Source organism: Hyperolius riggenbachi, chromosome 5 (genome assembly GCF_040937935.1).
Source record: "Hyperolius riggenbachi isolate aHypRig1 chromosome 5, aHypRig1.pri, whole genome shotgun sequence".
Classification (NCBI taxonomy): Eukaryota; Metazoa; Chordata; class Amphibia; order Anura; family Hyperoliidae; genus Hyperolius; species Hyperolius riggenbachi.
The window spans coordinates 355,450,686-355,468,205 of record NC_090650.1 but is presented as its reverse complement, the minus strand read 5'-3'; the positions used below and the strand labels follow the sequence as shown (position 1 = coordinate 355,468,205).

The 17,520-nt window shown below is 43.9% G+C and overlaps 1 protein-coding gene across 6 annotated transcripts in view; it reads left to right on the top strand.

Moving 5' to 3' along the window:
* Positions 1-3,747: 3,747 nt before the first annotated feature.
* The window catches only part of MYBL1 (MYB proto-oncogene like 1), a 75,764-nt gene continuing 61,991 nt past the window's right edge, over positions 3,748-17,520 (top strand). For 3 of the 6 annotated variants that reach the window (XM_068237456.1, XM_068237455.1, XM_068237454.1), the window contains exon 1: positions 3,749-3,977. In XM_068237456.1, coding sequence (XP_068093557.1) covers positions 3,958-3,977 — 20 coding nt within the window. In that variant the 5' untranslated portion in view covers positions 3,749-3,957. Of the gene's footprint in view, positions 3,978-17,520 lie in introns of all 6 variants that reach the window. The other 3 variants (XM_068237457.1, XM_068237458.1, XM_068237459.1) reach the window with 3 other exon arrangements.

Below are 17,520 nucleotides of genomic sequence, written 5' to 3'. Positions count from 1 at the left end.
AGAGGAATATGGAGGCTGCCATATTTTTTTCCTTTTAAAGGAAACCTGAGACGATCGAATAAAAAAAGTTTTATAAAGAAAAAACACTTAAAAAACACTGCGCTGGTATGATAATTAACAATAGCTATTGCTATACAGGTGGTGCGCGATTTCAATACTACTATACAGATATACAACATACTGTATAACCCAGATCTCGCTACTGCTTTAGGCAAGTCCTTGCTACTGAGTATAAGGATCAATAGTCCATACAGACTTTCTCCAGTCCCATAAACTTCTTCAAGCAATAATAGTGGGCATTCAATGCGTAGATTTCTGTGTGAAATTCACCTTCACCAAACTCACCCTTATCCACAGACCCTCAGTTAGATGGATCTATTGCACCTTGGGATACTCTCAGGTGATCCCCAGCCTCTAACGATCCACAACTTGAATAGCATGCAAGTTCTTCATAGAGCAAACACCTCAAAATAAAAGCACATGGCCTCTCATAGCGTAAAACCGTTCAGTCATTTATTAAAATATAAAAAAGGCACACTCGCCTGTCCAGAAAGTAATACAGCGCATAGAGTTTTATGTATGGGCTCTCCCCCATATGGTGGCCACCAGGCTGGGCATAGACTGAGACCAAAATCCCGAAGTCGTCATCCCTCACGCCTTCCGTGCACCACGCTGAACCACTTCCTTATCAGAGACCCCGCCCTCTCTAATGAGGAAGTGGTTCAGCGTGGTGCACGAACGGCGTGAGGGATTACGGTCTCGGGATTTTAGTCTCAGTCTATGCCCAGCCTGGTGGCCACCATTTGGGGGAGAACCCATACATAAAACTCTATGCGCTGTATTACTTTCTGGACATGTGAGTGTGCATTTTTAATATTTTAATAAATTACTGAACGGCTTTACGCTATGAGAGGCCATGTGCTTTTATTTTGAGGTGTTTGCTCTATAAAGAACTTGCATACTATTCAAGTTGTGGATCGTTAGAGGCTGGGGATTGCCTGAGAGTATCCCAAGGTGCAATAGATCCATCTAACTGAGGGTCTGTGGATAAGGGTGAGTGCCCAGCCTTAAGGGTGTGGTGGAGGTGAATTTCACACAGAAATCTACGCATTATTGAATGCCCACTATTATTGCTTACAGAAGTATATGGGACTGGAGAAAGTCTGTATGGACTATTGATCCTAATACTCAGTAGCAAGGAGTTGCCTAAAGCAGTAGCGCGATCTGGGTTATATGTTGTATAAAAAAAAGTTTTATACATACCTTGGGCTTCCTCCTGCCCCCTTTGCACTGATTAGTCCATCACCTTCATCCCCCGCTGCCTGCAATCCAGCCTGGTAACTTCGGGAGTCAGAGACTGACTGCGCATGCGCGGCCAGGCAACGCGTTCCCGTCACTGGGAGAGTTCTGTGTCTGTGCAGTACTAATGCACAGGCGCAGACCGATCCCAGCCGCGGGGTCAAGATAGGGGAGCACGCTTGTCCGCACTGCGCCTGTGCCAACTTGCCAAATTACTAGGCCGGTTTGTGGAGCCTGCAGGTGGCGGAGGAACACGACAAGAAAGCCCCAGGTATATAGAAAACTTATTTTCCTTTATCTCAGGTACACTTTAAACAGTGTCTCTGATACCTTTAGCCGTAGACCCTGAGCAAGCATGCAAATCAGATTTTCCAACTGAAGTCTATAAATGGCTTCACACTGTGGATTGGCGTTAGCATTGCGGCGCGCCCACTGCACAGCACGGCCAAAAACGACCCTTCAGGGATACCGCGTTACTATGGGGTATTCCCCTTCTAGGCAAACAGGAAGTGACGCTTGCTTACGGTCGCTACCGGTTTTGGAAATATGGAAGGGCACCGAAGCGTATTGTAAAAATACACTTCCACGTATGTGTGTTGCAACGTTGCTGCACAACAGCTGCCAACATTTTTAAAATCCATGCGTCGCCATAGAATCACATGACTTTTGTCAGGGGCATAGCAATAGGGATTGCAGAGGTTGCGACCGCATCGGGGCCCTTAGGCCAGAGGAGCCCCGAAGGGCCCTCCCTCAACTACAGTATTAACTGTCTATTGGTCCTGTAATCATAATAATTATTTCTATAGATACTTTGAATAGTGGTATTCATTAAAGGATACCCGAAGTGACATGTGACATGATGAGATAGACATGTGTATGTACAGTACCTAGCACACAAATAACTACAGTATGCGGTGTTCCTTTTTTTTTCCTTTCTCTGCCTGAAAGAGTTACGTATCAGGTATGTAAGTGGCTGACTCAGTCCTGACTCAGACAGGAAGTGACTACAGTGTGACCCTCACTGATAAGAAATTCCAACTATCAAACACTTTCCTAGCAGAAAATGGTTTCTGAAAGCAAGAAAGAGGTAAAAAATGGAATTTCTTATCAGTGAGGGTCACACTGTAGTCACTTCCTGTCTGAGTCAGGACTGAGTCAGCCTCTTACATACCTGGTATTTAACGTTCAGGCAGAGAAAGAAAAAAGGAACACAGCAGTTATTTGTGTGCTAGGCACTGTACATACACGTCTATCTCATCATGTCACTTTGGGTATCCTTTAACAAACTGTTCCCCATCCCCTTCTTGCACCTCTGACACTGTAGTTGCCATTGGCAGGTTTTGGTGCACCGTATCAATTGTTATGTATTGAGTGCTTGGGGGGGCCCCAATGTAAAACTTGCATCGGGGCCCACAGCTCCTTAGCTACACCACTGTGACACAGATACGCACTCTCACCTAGTTTTGGAAACGCACCAGATTGAACACTTCCAGCGCAGGTAATATAAAAGCACCCATAGAATTTCATAGATCTGTGGTACCAGTGCGGCAAATTGCCACGTCACACTGCGCCACTGTGAAGGGGCCCTCACTGGATTATATGCATGCTTGTTTCAGGTGTGTGATTCAGACACTACTGCAGCCAGAAAGATCAACAGCACTGACAGGCAACTGGCATTGCTTAAAAGTTAATATGGCTGCCTCCATATACCTCTCACTTCAAGTGTGCTACACCTACAATTGTCACACTCATTAGGAAAGGGCCTGGGGTTAATTTAGCAAGCCAGATGCACTTTAAACTGTAGTAAAACTGGAGTGCCCAAAAGGAATCAACCAGAAGTGAAACAGATTTTGACTGCTTCCTGTGGGCAACAGTTCCTCTTGTTTTCCAGTTTTGGTAGCTCTGCCAGACGGGCTCCCAGGACTCGTGCAGTGCGTGCACAGCAATCCGCACTGACCCTAGTGGAAGCACCGCCACAGCGTGCTAACAACCAGCCAGGAGGCCAACAGCTAGCTCCGCCCCTACACACACCCCTTCAGTTTGACAGTCAGACACGCCCACTTCACATGTCACGCGATCTGCAGGCTGCCAGGTGACAGCGTAGAGTCCCGCGCTCTCCTGCAGGGTTGCGTGTAATGCTGGCACACTGACACGCTGCACACTGACACGCTGCACACTGACACGCTGCAGCCTGTGTGTGAATGTCAGACACAGTCAACGCTGCTCTCGCTACTGCTGTTCCGCATAGACTCCCGTCCCTGCACTCCCCGCAGCCGCTCCTCTCTGCACACAGAAAGGCAACGCGGGAAACGCAGTGGATTCAAGCGGAGGAAGCACCGCCCTGTTTTAATCACCCCTCCCTCTCCCCCGCCTTCTTCACGGTAACGCCCCGTCCATCGAGACTCGCTATTGGTGTAGTCTGCTGGATCGACTGGCAGGCCCCGCCCTGTTGTCAGCGGCGCTGCTGCGTGTGCCGGGCAGGGGGACAGGTCTCGGGCGCAGGCGAGCGAGCTGCAGCCGTTGGCAGCGTGCGGTGATACGTTACTGCCGGGAGGACAGGCTGCGATAACGGGGGAGTGATGCCGGAGCATTGCCGGACACCTCTCGCTGCACTGCCCGGACTCTAGAGAAGCTGCGTGTTCCCGTACAGCGCCCAGGATGGAAGCCCGAGCCCGCAGGTGAGAGACTGCCCGGCACCCAGCTGTGTGTCTGCTGGGATCTGATCTGCGTGTGTGATCGGCCGTCCCGGTGCCTGCTGGCCATTATCATCGCGGGAGATCGCTGGGCGGCACTGACAGCTCGTGTCATCTCTCTGCAATGTGGGACTTCCCGGGTACCGGAGCTTCCTGCATGGCTGCACCAGGAGAGCTCCCATCTCCGCCACTGACGCCTGTTGCGTATTTTCATTACTTTTCCTACAATCGCCCACAACTTTAGTTACAAATGTAACTTGTTTCATAATATTAGAGAAGTGTTATCTTTTGCTGTTTTTTAAATATTATCACTATTATTTTTTTATCTGAAGCTTTTGATGATGTTAGATTTGCATGTGCATTGCCTGACATGTAAAATTAATATTATTTTTTATTTGAATCTGATTTGCCCAATGCAAAAATCCGGTTCTGCCCTTGACCGTTCTGTTTTTTACAGATTAAAAAAAAATCAAGAATGTTTTGTTCATTTTTTGTTTTGTTTTTTATTTAACCAATAATTAGCAAATATTGATTCTATATATTTACTAATTTGGCTTTTAGGGTTTTTTTTTTTTTTTGCTATGAAATGAGATCAAATTTTAGTTCACTAGTTTAATAAGGCTATGTTCATAGTGGGGGTCGAGTTCCCTGTTTTAGCAGGATTGGAATGGGAAAATTGTGCTGTGGGTAGGGTAGTGTCACATTCAGTCAATGAAAAGTATGCTTCACTGTCACGGTAACGCACTGTATGCAGTGCATTGGGATGCCACATGCCGTTACACACGCACCAGCCACACTGTGTAAGTTGCATTCGTTGTGCACTGCAGTGCAGAAAGCCATGTTACAAAGCGATCGTTATGCTGTAATACAGCACTGTGGATGGAGCCTATGGCCAGTGTCAGAGAAATTTTGGGATACATCTCTTTCCTAGTATCGCATTACAATATTGCTGCAAAATTCTGGTAAATATAAAAATGTGAAACGACACCATCCAATTAGAGGTGAGTGTTTTTATTTGCTATTACTAGTGTAGGCCATGGTTGCAATTCCACTGCACCTGGAAGTACATAGTCCTATGCAATCCCAGTTTTCTGCAATGAAACCTTTTTAGCAGGAAAGTTTGGGCGCCAAAAGCTTCCCCACTCACACTTCCAGTCATTTAGACCTTAAAGTGTTTGTAAACATGAAAACATACTTTAATTTTCAATATCCCACAGATGGTTTCCATAATCAGTATTTATTCTTACTATAGTGTTAGAAAATAAGCACGATACTGTACATAATCTTATTGCATGTATGTGGATAGTTGTACGCCAGTCCTGAGGGCTTTTTTCAAAGCATAGTTTTGTGCATGCTCTTGTAAAAACTTTTTCATGCCAGTATGTGTGAAATAAAATGCATACTTTTTTTTTGGAGGGGGGGGGGGCAAAAATGTAATGCTGCAAGGTATACCACACAAATTCAGCCCACAGATCTGAATAATTAATGGAAAGTGTATGGGAAACAACTTGCTATGTGGTTTTTAAAAACACGCATGAAATTATTTTTTATTTATATAGCACCAACATCTTCTGTAGCGCTGTACATTGTACAAAAAAATTGGGAACGCATATACCGTACATGAGAAGTTCAAGACACTGTCCAGTCATGGCATCCAGCAACTTTACAAATTACATACATAGTGAATGTGTGGATTGAGATAACACTAAGATTGGTACGCGTTCATACAGCAAATTACAGCAAATTAAGAAACAATAGGAGGAGGTCGCTGCCCTTGTGAGCTTGCAATCTAGAGGAGACAATTGAAACTATGTAGTCAAAACAGGCAGTTTGGAACTATGCCACAGTATTTGTTTATGATCTCGTTGTAATAGTTATAGGATTAAGATGTAAGAAAAAAAAAAATAGGCTAAAATCTGTTGATGTTTGGAAATTCCACATGCAAAGTGCGGACTTACAGACATTATGTAAGGAACAGATGGTTTTGTTTTGAATAGCAAACTCTTGTAATGCTGAATAATTTGCTATGTAATATTTTCATCGGTTAAGAAAAAACTCTCCTCTCCTGTATTTGTACGTCTTTGGCTCACAGAAGCTTTACAATAAGATTTAGGTAAACTCTATAAACATGTGCAGTAGAGTCCCGTTATAGTGAGCTTCAAGGGACTTGACCAAGTAGTTCACTATAACAGAAGTTTACAATATCAGTTGGTCATACATTATATATTCATGCTGGCGCATGGTTGGGGACTGAGTTTACTATAGCCAAAGGTTTATTATATCAGAGTTTACTATATTGCGATTCTATTGTACTTGTAGAACCGTTCTAGCATCTATTTGTATAAAATTGGGATAATTCAGGGTAAATCTGTTTTATGGGACATGGCTGTTGGTCAATCATTGCAAGTATTTGGAGCGTGCATAAATTAGAGGTACATTAAAATGCCATTGTAAACTTGCTGAAGTATTTATAAACGTAAAAAAATTCTTATAATCTAAATTTATTCCAGAGTATTGCAGCTGTGCGAATATCTGTATTGGTTATCCACTAGTGCTATTTCCTGATGTCATCTACTTGGGTGTAAATAGATGTCATTTTAATGTGTCATGCATGGCTTGTGGAGGAAATGTTTTGCTGTTTCTCACATAAATATTTTGTTTTTGAGTGGTTGATGTGTTTTTAATCCACTGTAATACATGCTGTGGTGTACCAGATAACAGGTGCGTTTACATTTGCAGTAAAGCATACTTTTTATGTTGTGTATGGTGGGAAGGTGCGTACAGAAGCACAATTACCGTAGCTATCAGCCCCAATAGCCAGGGAAACAGTTATGGGTAAGGGTGCATACAAGCAATTTGTTTAGCTAAGCTGAGCCACTTGTACTGTTGCTATGGAGAGAAGGGATAACCGTGCAAAGGCCTGATGCAGCAATGTCATTTTAAATTCTGCTCCTCCCACAACATAGTCCTCGTCTAAGTTGAGATCGCCATATATAAGGCCTCATTTCCATGGCCAGCTGAAGCGGGTGTATAAACCATCTTTCAACTGCTCCTGTTGCTGGGCGCTTGCTAGCGATTGGCATGGGCGGTGGACAGGCGATAAAATTGCCTCAGATCATGGCGGTAGCAGTCCTCATATGTGAAATAAGATGGTATTTTGCCACCGGGTAAAGCTACCACGTGTCAAACATGCCATCCCGGGTGTCAAATGTTGCCACTGGGCTGCATGTTATTGCAGGTAAGCGCCAGGAGGCACTAAAAATAATCGTGCACAAAATCGCAGAATGCTGGCGTCAGCGATTGCAGTTTTAGATGTGAACAAGGCCTTATTCAACCTTAACATGTAGAGGGCTCTTTCACATGGGCAATTGGCAGAAGTAAGTTCACCGCTTGCCCTCTCTATTGCATTGATCTAGCTGAGCGCTTGTAGGGAGCTGCGAGCATTCAGTACAGGCGGGGGGTCGGACTTACTAGATGTTGCATGAGGCTGGGTGCACACTTGTCAGTGCGTGAAAGGTCTCGTTTTCTGTAATGTGCATTTTTGCGTTTAGTGCTTTTTATTTCCCCGCACATGCGGTTTTCTTACGTTTTGCGTGCGTTTTAATGCATTTGTGGTTCGCATATACATACTGTACGTGTTTTACATGCGTTTTTAATATGCATTTTATGCAAATCAATAGGAAGTCAACAGGAAGCGGGAATTCATCAGAAAACGTAGTAGTAGTAGTTGTTGTTGTGTTTTTTTCAAAAACGCATGCAAAACGCTATATATTGCGTCACCTTTGACTTACAGAATGTGCATTTTTAGAAAAATTGGCAACAAAACCATAATTTTAAAAACGCATACACATGCGTATTTTAATGCGTCCCATTGACTTAACATTATACGCGTTAATGCTGCATTTTACACAACGCTAGCGTTTTTGGTTAGTGTGTTTCCCTGCCTGAGACCGTTTTCTGCTCTGCAGTAACCTCACTTTATGTTAATTGCTGGCACATTTAGCGATATAAACGCTGCCATTTGGTTACATATGAACCATGTGGGTACATTGGAAACCATTAGTTGACTAAAACAATTCTGGAATTGAGAATCTCCTGTACAAACCACGCCAGAGGTGATCAAATCATTAAACAAAATTTAAGATCTCATCTTCATAGTGCTACAATGTACCATTGCGTCCCACAGAGAAAATAAAAGTTCTTAGCCTGTGGAATAATATAACTCATACATGTGTTTTATTTGAAAGGTGTGAGTCACTGTTTGTTGTTTATGTTGGAATTAAAATTGTGATGCATTAACAAGTGTATGATGGAAATGAGTCCTCCGTGACCATCTGCTACTCATCCTATTTACACTTACTGACAGATTTGTGGGTGGTTTTGGTTATAAATATCAGCCAGGTTCCTCAGTGTAATGCTTTAGTGCACAACAGCTGGGGACAGGTGGTTATAAACTCCTGTAAAAGGGTTTATCTTGAGGGCCGTGTGGGCTGTACAAGTGTTGGCACTTTTTAGGTTTGTAAAGACTACTTAACGTAGCTTTTCTCAGCCAAAATCGCATACCTGGAATGTCTGGGCCACTCACTTCATTGAGGCTAGGTTTACAGTGGGACGTTGTGTTGTAATGTCGCAAAGCAACATTACAACGCAACAAAATAGTGGTAATGCAGATTAACACTGTTACCGCCACATATAGTAGGTACAGTGAAGCATACAGTCAATGAAAAGTATGCTTTCCTGTACCTTGTAAGGTGTGCATTTAGAGGTAATGCACTGCAGCAGTGCATTACCATACCGCTACATGTTACAATGCAACTCTAATGTTTCACTGTGAACGTTGCATAGACTTTTTTATTGCAGTGCTGTAAGCTGCGTTATAATTTTATAACGCAGCTCCGTAATGTCCCACTGTGATCCTCAAACAATATGTATATACAGTATGTCTGTCTTATTATGGACCATCTTTACTTGTAAGACACCCATCTTCTTCCAGTCCTTAGAGCAGGCTTTCTCAACCAGGGTTCCTTGAGTACTCTGGAGGGGTCCCTTGGCATTTTCTCCCATTGTGGGAGAAGTATACAGCACATTATAATAGGAGGTATGATCAGAGTAATAGTGAGCACAATAATAAAAAGCACTAGGATAAGCAGTGTTCTCCCTAGAATTTTATTTTTTTTTCTAGCCGGATGGCATGAAAACGTAGCCGGGTGGGACGACTTGAGAGAATGCAGAGCCGGCGCTTCTCTGCTTACAGCACAGGAGAAGGTGAGCCGATGACAGCCGGGTGCTCGCCAAAACTAGCCGGGTGGAGCACCCGGCTAAAAGAGCCTGGGGAGAACACTGGATAAGGAGACAGTGTAATTAGTGGCAGTGTAATAGGGGGCAGTGAAATAAACTGCCTCACCTACATTTAAAGAGACTCTGAAGCGGATTTTTTTTTTTTTTGCTAAATTTATCTATTAATTCGCTTCAGAAGTCTCATTAGCCTCAAACCGCCGCATCCCCGTTGAAAAACGAGTGCTGCAGACCCCCCCAAATCCCTGGGCAAACATCCACGACCAACTTGGTTGTGGATTTTGCTGCTCTGAAAGGGAGAGCTATGAGCTGTAGCTCTGCCTCTCCTGCCGTCATAGGGAAGTGAGTAAAGGTTGCGCCAATGTGGACATACACAACTGTGAAAACCTGTCACTGTTTTTCTTCTTGTGCTAAAAGTACAAAAACAGCTTCTAAAATTACATTAAATAAACAGAACTTGGTCAGGCGCAGCCAACAATAAAAATCTGATATGTTGTAGCAAAGCCATGCTGTAAACAAGAGTACAACAGATAGTCCCCTTATTACATATGACTCAAGTTGCAACATTTCATTCATACAAAGTTGTTACAGTATGGATGGATAGTGTAATGGTTAAGGGCTCTGCCTCTGACACAGGCGACCTGGGTTCGAATCTCCGCTCTGCCTGTTCAGTAAGCCAGCACCTATTCAGTAGGAGACCTTGGGCAAGACTCCCTAACACTGCTACTGCCTATAGAGCGCATCCTAGTGGCTGCAGCTCTGGCGCTTTGACTCCGCCAGGAGAAAAGCGCGATATAAATGTTCTTTGTTTGTAGTTTAAAACAAAAAAGGCACATTGAAAACATTGTTTATACTGATGTCCAGAATCCCAGAATTGACCAAAAATAATTTTCCATATTTCAAAATGTAGAACACATGACCCGGCTTACAAACAAATTCAATTGCAAACCATCTCAAGGAACCTGTTTGTAAGTAGGGCTGTAGATGGTCTCTTTCTTTTAAAGGACATCCGAGGTGACATGTTACATAATGAGATAGACATGTGTATGTACTGTGCCAGGTACACAAATAACTATGCTGCATTCTTTTTTTTTTTTTTTTTTTTTATTTCTGTGCCTTAAAGAGTTAAAGAGGAGCTGTTAGGTATAAGGTCTCAGTGAAAAAAAACACATATATCAGTAGCTAAATATTGGCTGTACTTACATTACATATGCATTTCACTGTCCACGTTTGGATTTCACAGAATTTTTATATAGTATTTGCAGAGAATGATGCTCCTGACAGCTCATGGCAGGTTCCATGTTTGTCTGTCTCCTATGAAGCCAATTGTGTCATCATGTCCTCCCTGCTTCCTGATGATTCCACTCACAAAAAAGATCCTAATGGACAACACTACTGTGCAGTGAATATTAATTAGCCATGTGGCTAGGAACAATAGCGGACTCCTGCAGTATACTCTAAGGCAGGGGTCTCAAACTCGCGGCCCTCGATACAATATTTTGTGGCCCTCGCCGGCAAAAGCTTCCTTATAGTTCGCTTCAGTGCTCCCAAGTAATCCGCCGCATCCCCGCCGCTAAACGAAGGCTGCAGAGCCCCCAAATCGCCCGGGGGGCAATCCACCGGCATTTCCTGGAAGGGGCAGAGCATTCAGCTTCAGCTCTGCCCCTCCTGACGTCAATCGCCGCCTCTCCCCGCCCCTCTCTGTGAAGGAAGAGTGAGAGGGGCGGGCAGAGGCGGCCATGCGCCGCGATTGTGAAATTCCTTATGCGGCCCAGCCTCATCCTGACTTTGCCTCCTGCGGCCCCCCGGTAAATTGAGTTTGAGACCCCTGCTCTAAGGGAACATATGCCCTGTGATTTTTCAGTGCTGTGAGCTGGGCTGCTTTACAAGCTGCTGTAACATGAGCCTGTAACTTCTCACTAGAAGCCTTAGGGCGTGATTGGGAAATGAAGGGGATGACCCAAGGTGGGGAGAAGCAGCCCCAGAATGCTTTGCAGTATGTTATGCGGCCTGTCGTCCTACTTAAAGAGAACCCGAGGTGGGTTTGAAGAATATGATCTGCATACAGAGGCTGGATCTGCCTATACAGCCCAGCCTCTGTTGCTATCCCAAACCCCCCTAAGGTCCCCCTGCACTCTGCAATCCCTCATATATCACAGCCACGCTGCTGACAAACAGCTTGTCAGAGCTGGCTGTGTTTATCTCTATAGTGTCAGTCTGCTTCTCTCCCCGCCTCCTGCAGAACTCCAGTCCCCGCCTGCATCCCTTCCTGCTGATTGGAGGGAAGGGACGGGGGCAGGGACCGGAGCTATGCAGGAGGCGGGGGAGCAGCTGAGACTGACACTACAGATGTAAACACAGCCTCACAGCACTGCTGTGATTTATGAGGGATTGCAGAGTGCAGGGGGACCTTAGTGGGGTTTGGGATAGCAACAGAGGCTGGGCTGTATAGGCAGATCCAGCCTCTGTATGCAGATAACATTCTTTAAACCAGGGCTGTGGAGTCGGAGTCGTGGAGTCGGGCAATTTTGGGTGCCTGGAGTCGGAGTCGGGGAAAAATGCACCGACTCCGATTCCGACTCCTAATGAATTTGTAACTGTAATTAAAATAGAAAATATGATAAAATGTTCTATTTCTCAGATAATAGTCATTAAAAATAATGTATATATACAGTATATATACAGTAATAGCTGTGCTTAGTCCACAAAAATGAAATAAACCAATCAAAATTAGTTACTTGTGCTGCTTCAATAAAGCAGTCCCCGTATTTTTAAGGTCAGATATACATATCTGATTGTGACTGTATATATGATGTGTACACAGGAATCTCTTATATATACTAAATAACATCTATGCTGTAAGAATAAAGCCTGATGTGTAGCCGTGTCACTAATAGAGATGGTCAATGAGATGGAAATAATTCTGCACTGATGCTGATTTATGCAAATGTATGCACTCCCTTTGCTGATGAAATCAAATAATTTGATATGTTGTTAAAATTTGGTTTGGTGACTACAAATTAAAGGGTACCTGAGACGCATAAAAAGTAAAGTTTTATACATACCTGGGGCTTCCTCCAGCCCTCTTCAGGCTAATCATACCCTCGCTGTCCTCCACCACCCGGATCTTCTGCTATGAGTCCTGGTAATTCAGCCAGTCAGCGCTGTCCGGCCGCATGCCGCTCCCACAGCCAGGAACATTCTGCACCTGCGCAATAGTGCTGCACAGGTGTAGTATGCTCCTGGCGGCAGAGTGTGTGCATGCGCACTACGCCCGACTGGCTCAAGTACCTGGACTCATAGCAGAAGATCCAGGTGGTGGAGGAGGACAACGAGGGACTGATTATCCTGAAGGCGGCTGGAGGAAGCCCCAGGTATGTATAAAACTTTAATTTCATCTGTCTCAGGTTTACTTTGTTACACAGTAGTACTATACTCTACATATGCACTCCCCACAGAGCTGCAGGGAATCCACTGAGAATGCTGTGCACATTGAACACAGAGGTGTTGTCTGTCACCCATAAACCTTGTTCAGATTGTGCATGAAGAATGTGTAATAGAGGAAGAATCTCCTCATTCCCCTGCAGAGTACCTGCACATCATTCTTACATGTACCCACACTTACATTGCCTAGGGCCTGATAGATGTTCTTTGTTCCGGTTTGTACCTTTTACAAGTACTCTTACCAAGGACTAGTTTTAGTCTAAAGGGAATAAATATAGTAGTCTACATATCCTTCTCACTTCAGTTGTCTTGTAAAATTCCTAAGCGTTGGCAGTTAAGAGACGAATTTCATGTTACATACTTTTAATCAACAAAATTGTAATATGCAAATTAGAGGAGTCGGAGTCGAGGAGTCGGAGTCGGTGGAATCCTAAACTGAGGAGTCGGAGTCGGTGGATTTTTGGACCGACTCCACAGCCCTGCTTTAAACACACCTCGGGTTCTCTTTAAGAGCTTGGGAATAACAGCCTTGCTGTTCAGCACACATCAAAAGTAAGAGAGATTTTTAACTTCAGTATTGCCTTTCTGGCAGGGCTGTGGAGTCGGTCCAAAAATCCACCGACTCTGACTCCTCAGTTTAGGATTCCTCCGACTCCTCGACTCAGACTCCTCTAATTTGCATATTACAATTTTGTTGGTTAAAAGTATGTAACATGAAATTCGTCTCTTAACTGCCAATGCTTAGGAATTTTACAAGACAACTGAAGTGAGAAGGATATGTAGACTACTATATTTATTCCCTTTAGACTAAAACTAGTCCTTGGTATGAGTACTTATAAAAGGTACAAACCGGAACAAAGAACATCTATCAGGCCCTAGGCAATGTAAGAGTGGGTACATGTAAGAATGATGTGCAGGTACTCTGCAGGGGAATGAGGAGATTCTTCCTCTATTACACATTCTTCATGCACAATCTGAACAAGGTTTATGGGTGACAGACAACACCCCTGTGTTCAATGTGCACAGCATTCTCAGTGGATTCCCTGCAGCTCTGTGGGGAGTGCATATGTAGAGTATAGTACTACTGTGTAACAAAGTAAACCTGAGACAGATGAAATTAAAGTTTTATACATACCTGGGGCTTCCTCCAGCCGCCTTCAGGATAATCAGTCCCTCGTTGTCCTCCTCCACCACCTGGATCTTCTGCTATAAGTCCAGGTACTTGAGCCAGTCGGGCGTAGTGCCCATGCACACACTCCGCCGCCAGGAGCATACTACACCTGTGCAGCACTATTGCGCAGGTGCAGAGTGTTCCTGGCTGTGGGAGCGGCATGCGGCCGGACAGCGCTGACTGGCTGAATTACCAGGACTCATAGCAGAAGATCCGGGTGGTGGAGGACAGCGAGGGACTGATTAGCCTGAAGGGGGCTGGAGGAAGCCCCAGGTATGTATAAAACTTTAGTTTTCATCCGTCTCAGGTACCCTTTAATTTGTAGTCACCAAACCAAATTTTAACATATCAAATTATTTGATTTCATCAGCAAAGGGAGTGCATACATTTGCATAAATCAGCACCAGTGCAGAATTATTTCCATCTCATTGACCATCTCTATTAGTGACACAGCTACACATCAGGCTTTATTCTTACAGCATAGATGTTATTTCGTATATATAAGAGATTCCTGTGTACACATCATATATACAGTCACAATCAGATATGTATATCTGACCTTAAAAATACGGGGACTGCTTTATTGAAGCAGCACAAGTAACTAATTTTGATTGGTTTATTTCATTTTTGTGGACTAAGCACAGCTATTACTGTATATATACATTATTTTTAATGACTATTATCTGAGAAATAGAACATTTTATCATATTTTCTATTTTAATTACAGTTACAAATTCATTAGGAGTCGGTGCATTTTTTTCCCGACTCCGACTCCAGGCACCCAAAATTGCACGACTCCGACTCCACAGCCCTGCTTTCTGGCTTCCTTCTAAACTGTTTAACACAGGAGAATAGAGGTTTAAATTTAGCTTTTGCAGCCTGACAGTTACTCTTTAAACGTCAAGTGTGCAAGTGGCAGTTTCTGTTTGGGTCGGGACTTGGTCGGACTACAGCAGAACCCTCACTGTTGAGGTATTATAGCCATAAAACATTTTCCTGGCAGTTAGGCCTCGTTCACATTGGGTGTGCGTTAAGAAAAGTGTAAAAGCACAGGATAAAAACGTGCGCGTTTGTGCGTGCTTTAGTGTGCGTGCTTTGTTTTCATATGAAAATTGGGGATAAGAAAAATGCATGCGCTTGTATGCGCTAAAAAAGCGCACCCATTCATTTGCATTGATGAGCGCTTTACAGCTCAACGCACAGAAATGCATGCAACACTACGTTTTTGTAACGCAGCGCATAGATGTGAATGAGGCACATTTAATTGCATGGGAAAATCAATAATTTGCAGAACGAGGCCTAAATCTCTTCTGAAAGAGGGAGAGAGAAGATCTTGCAGGCACCACCACTGTATTCACAGCTTCTTTTATTGATCACATCAGACTTGTGCAGGAAATACGACAGACCGCTGTTTCGAGCAGTGTAGCTCTTTATCAAGTTGTCAAAACTGCATAAACTCAGCATATAACATACAAGCTTATATAATGTCCATAGACCAATCACATGTGTAACATCGAAATTCTCCAATCAGAGAACACCCTGTCAGAGGTGGACCTGATGGGAAACTGAAAAGAGAGGAAAAAACCTCCCATTTTTGTACAAAATACATCCCCATAAAGAATGCTCACATACAATGTATAGTATATATATAAAAAGCTGTAGCGCTACTTACACCCATACAGATATCTCCACTGGCGTCAGCTACCTCCTTCGTACCTGGCTAAAAAGCCTGTACACATAACTGGCCAATCTGCAGGCTGTATCTCAAAAGGATCCGCCTCTCCGTCAAAAGCGTCGTACGGACGGGAAAGCCCGTCCCTGCTTCAGTACCGTCGACCAATCAGAATGCCGAGCGTCAGATGACGCTCTCTCATGACGTATGCGGACATACGTCCGCATAGTCATATGCCTCTGAACCAAGGGAGAATCCGCCTCTATGCGGAAGTAAACAAAACGTAGCGTATGGCATGGGCGGTCTACACCGCCGCCACTCACCGCCAATAAACCTCCTCCTGGTTGCCATAAAGAAGCGTCCTGTCGGCCAAATAAATGCTACAACGTGGATCCTAACTACAGCACAATGTTAGTACGCATAGACCCCCATGTGCTGCATCCAGATACACATACCAGCTTGTAGCTGACAACAATGGAGATTATATCCTAAAATAAATTCTTTATTGAGAAAAGTTTAAAATAAAACCACCTAAAAACAATTCAGATCTGGATAATTTCAATGATACATTTATATAAGATTAAATTTACCAATGCATTCCCCACAAGAACACCTGGATAGTCAACCTACAGAGAAAGAGAGATCATAGTCCAAATTGAGTCCCCCCGTCCCCAATACCCCCAATTTTCGAATCCAATGGGCTTCCCGTCTAGATAGTTCTTTCTCCCTGTCTCGCCCTCCCCCCCACCCCGACGGTACCCCATCTATAATTTGTACCTTCAATTGTGAAACACTATGTCCTGCCTCAACGAAATGTCTCGCTACAGCTTGTGTGGTGTCCTTTGTCCTAATTGTCGATTTATGCGCCGACAAACGCACCTTAAGTTGCTTAGTGGTCTTGCCCACATATGCAAGGCCACATGGACACTTTAACAGATAGACGACAAAAGTGGAATTGCAATTAAAGTGTTCTTTAATATGAAAAGTGGTCCCCTTAGATGGATGTCTAAAAGTGTCACCCCTGATAATAAAACTACAGAGGTGGCAATTTAAACATGGGTATGTGCCTTTCTTGCCCTCCCTGGGTTTACCCATAGGGGGCCTAGTGTGTACCAATTTATCCCGGATGGTGGGGGCCCTTTTATATGAGAGGAGAGGGGGGGTAGCGAAATTCAGGGACACGGGGAAATGCTTCCCTCAACAGGTGCCAATGTTTACGGATAACCTTCCCAATCTTGGGACTACATGTATTGAACATTGATACAAAAGGGAGACGAGGGCATCCACTTTTAGCCCTCCTCGACCCTCCCCTATCCTGTAGAGTATATATGGGGTAACCTCTGGACTTAAATTTATTCTTCATCTTCCCCAGTTGTTGGTGTTGTGTCTGCTCATCGGTAACAATTCTGGATATTCGTTTAAACTGGCTTCCTGGTATTGAGTTTTTTATTTGTTGTGGATGGAAACTAGAATAGTGTAAAATCGAATTTCTGTCCGTAGATTTTGTATACAGATCTGTGCCTAACCGTGTACCATCTTTAAAAACGATGGTATCCAAAAAAGAGACCCTCACTAGATCTATATGAGCAGTCAATCTGATGGTAGGAAACCGTTCCCTCAATACAGAGAGGAACTCATCAAGGGTCGAACGTGGCCCCGCCCACAAACAAAAAATGTCGTCAATGTGCTGGTGGAGGTACATTGACGACATTTTTTGTTTGTGGGCGGGGCCACGTTCGACCCTTGATGAGTTCCTCTCTGTATTGAGGGAACGGTTTCCTACCATCAGATTGACTGCTCATATAGATCTAGTGAGGGTCTCTTTTTTGGATACCATCGTTTTTAAAGATGGTACACGGTTAGGCACAGATCTGTATACAAAATCTACGGACAGAAATTCGATTTTACACTATTCTAGTTTCCATCCACAACAAATAAAAAACTCA